The sequence below is a fragment of the Nestor notabilis genome, unplaced genomic scaffold, assembly GCF_000696875.1.
Source record: "Nestor notabilis isolate BGI_N333 unplaced genomic scaffold, ASM69687v1 scaffold23707, whole genome shotgun sequence".
NCBI classification, from domain to species: domain Eukaryota; kingdom Metazoa; phylum Chordata; class Aves; order Psittaciformes; family Psittacidae; genus Nestor; species Nestor notabilis.
The window spans coordinates 4,777-7,102 of NW_009936348.1; the positions used below are offsets into that span (position 1 = coordinate 4,777).

The 2,326-nt window shown below is 59.7% G+C and overlaps 1 protein-coding gene across 1 annotated transcript in view; it reads left to right on the forward strand.

Moving 5' to 3' along the window:
• Positions 1-2,326, forward strand: part of LOC104408647 (dynein heavy chain 17, axonemal-like) — a gene marked incomplete at its 3' end in the record, with an annotated part of 15,024 nt that overhangs the window by 4,719 nt on the left and 7,979 nt on the right. The window contains 8 exon segments of the mRNA XM_010018305.1: positions 1-30; positions 214-317; positions 410-550; positions 808-966; positions 1,162-1,344; positions 1,444-1,698; positions 1,778-1,947; positions 2,216-2,324. Of these exon segments, the coding sequence (XP_010016607.1) occupies positions 1-30; positions 214-317; positions 410-550; positions 808-966; positions 1,162-1,344; positions 1,444-1,698; positions 1,778-1,947; positions 2,216-2,324 (1,151 nt within the window).

A 2,326-nucleotide genomic window follows, 5' to 3' on the forward strand; every position in this document is an offset into this window, starting at 1 on the left:
CGGAGAGCACCCTGTTTTGGCACCATGAAGGTACAAACCCACCCGAGGCCAGAGATCTGCTGTGTGTGCTCTGGGGTGTCCCTGGCACCTGGGTGAGGTGGGGGCCGGACAGTGTCCCCGCACTGTGGTGGATAGCCCCAGTGTGCCCATGGCTCACTGCCTTGGGGGGGATCTGTGTAACCTGTCAATTTTGGGTGCATGCTTTCCTCCCAGGTGTCATGGAGTACATCCAGCAGATGAGAGATGTCTTGTACGACTTGCAGAACAGGGTCCAGAAGGCAAAGTTAAACGTGGAAAATATCACCCACCTAATAGAGGTAGCTTTTGCTGGTGCCTTCCCGGGAGGCTTTCTGCAGGGATTTACCCCTCCCCAGCTCCATGGAGCAGCTCTGTTGTCTTCTCCCTGCAGGTGTGCTCAGCAGCTCCCTTGTTCGAAAGGAAGGACAAGAAGGAGACAGCGCTCCTGGACCTGGATGGGCGAGCAAACACCTTAAGCAAGTGCTACACTGCCATGAAGGATGCAGGCGTAAAGATCCATGAGATGCTGGAGGTAAGACACATCCCTGGGGTCTGTGCTATATGCTGAGCTGAGGCTCCAGTGGAAGCCAGGAACTCGCTGCCCTCTGGGTGAGGTCTTGACTGCATTCTAGTGTTGTACAGCGGGGAGAAAGGGAAGGATGCAGGACCCATGTGCCAGCCAAACAGGATGGACCCGCGGGGCCATGGGCAGCGCACTCACAGTAGCAGGAGCTGGGGCGTTTGCTGGGTGTTCATGGACAGACATCAGTTGTTTGTTCCTGCTTGCAGGAGAACGCGAATCTGCTGAGGGCTGATGCGTCAGCACAGATATGGCTGGGCTACATGGATTACGTGGATGGAAACGTGCTGGGGGGGCTCGAATGGTGCTGACTCTTCAGATTTGTCCGCAGATCACTGCAGCTGCTGCTCAGCAACATGGCCCCTGATGTAGGTCCAGGTTTACCCCTGCTCAGGGTGGCCACTGCCCATTGGTGGTGGCTTCAGGCACTTGTTTAGTGGCCAGACGTGCTCTGGTGCGCAGGGCAGTGAGTGCTGGAAGTGCCAGTGTCCCTTCTTGGCCCCACCACGAGGCTGGGGTGACACGGGATGTGAAGCACCATTCAGGGTGATGACCTGTTTCAGGCCAACGTGGCCCCGTTGTTCGAGGTGCAAATGGAGCTGTGTGACGGCAGAGTGCAGTTCCGGCCCTCGCTGGAGGCAGGAGATGAAAACAGCTTCTTGGAGCTCACAGAGAGCCTGCTGAGTGATATCTATGTGGCTGCGGTGTGCATCCCTCGCCTGCTGCAGGGAAAGCTGAGCTACAAGGTTGGTCCATGGCAGTCGGCACCCTCCAGCATGGCTGGAGGTGGCTGAGGATGCCCAGTCCCCATAGCCAGTCCCCAAGAGCTCTGCCTGTCCCTGCAGACCACCCTGGAGGAGCATACAGAGCTCAGCAGCATGCGGGAGGAGGTGGTGACGCTGGTGGTCAATGCCATGTCGGAAGGCGAGGAGTACAGCGCCACCTTCGAGGAGCAAGCCCACCTGTGGCTGGAGGACCCCCAGGAGTTCCTGCAGCGTTTCCTCACCTTCGGTGGTGCCCCCATCCCCGACGAGAAGGAGACATGGCCAGAGGAGCCCCTTCCTGAAGGGGCCCCATCCCTCAAGCACTTTCAAGAGGAGGTGTGGGGCGGGTGCCCGGGGAGCTGCTGGGGGCCTGGAGAGGTGCTGGCCGCTGGCTGTGACCTGCTCTTGTCCCCAGATTGACACATGCGAGGTGCTGTGCAAGGAGGTGTTGGGGTTCGCGAACACCAAGGTGTTTGGGGGGTGGCTGCAGAGTGACTGCCGCCCCTTCAAGCAGGCATTGCTGAACACCATCAAGAACCGGGGCCTGGCGCTCCGGCAGCACCTCATTGACCACGTCACCAACAGGTAGGGGTTTGGTGAGCCCCGGTGTGGGGACAGGGCACAGCCGGTGACTGGAGCCCAGCCGGGCTGCGGCAAAGGCACCACCGTGTGCTGGGGCAGGGCTGGAGCAATGGAGGTGTGGGTGAAGGTGCTGGGCACCCCCATAGTGATGGGTGGGGGTGATGGGTTCATCCCTCAGGGCTGTGCCCTGCAGAACAAGCCCCATGCAGGCACAGGAGCAGCTGTGAGCCCTGTCAGGGATGTCAAGTGAGCACCAGCACCTTCCTCCCAGCCTCATGGACCTGGAGGATTTCATCAAAGACGCAAACGAAGGCTTGAGTAAACCTCTGGAGGAGGGAGACTATGACGAGCTGGTGGCAGTGATGGGGCACCTGATGAGGGG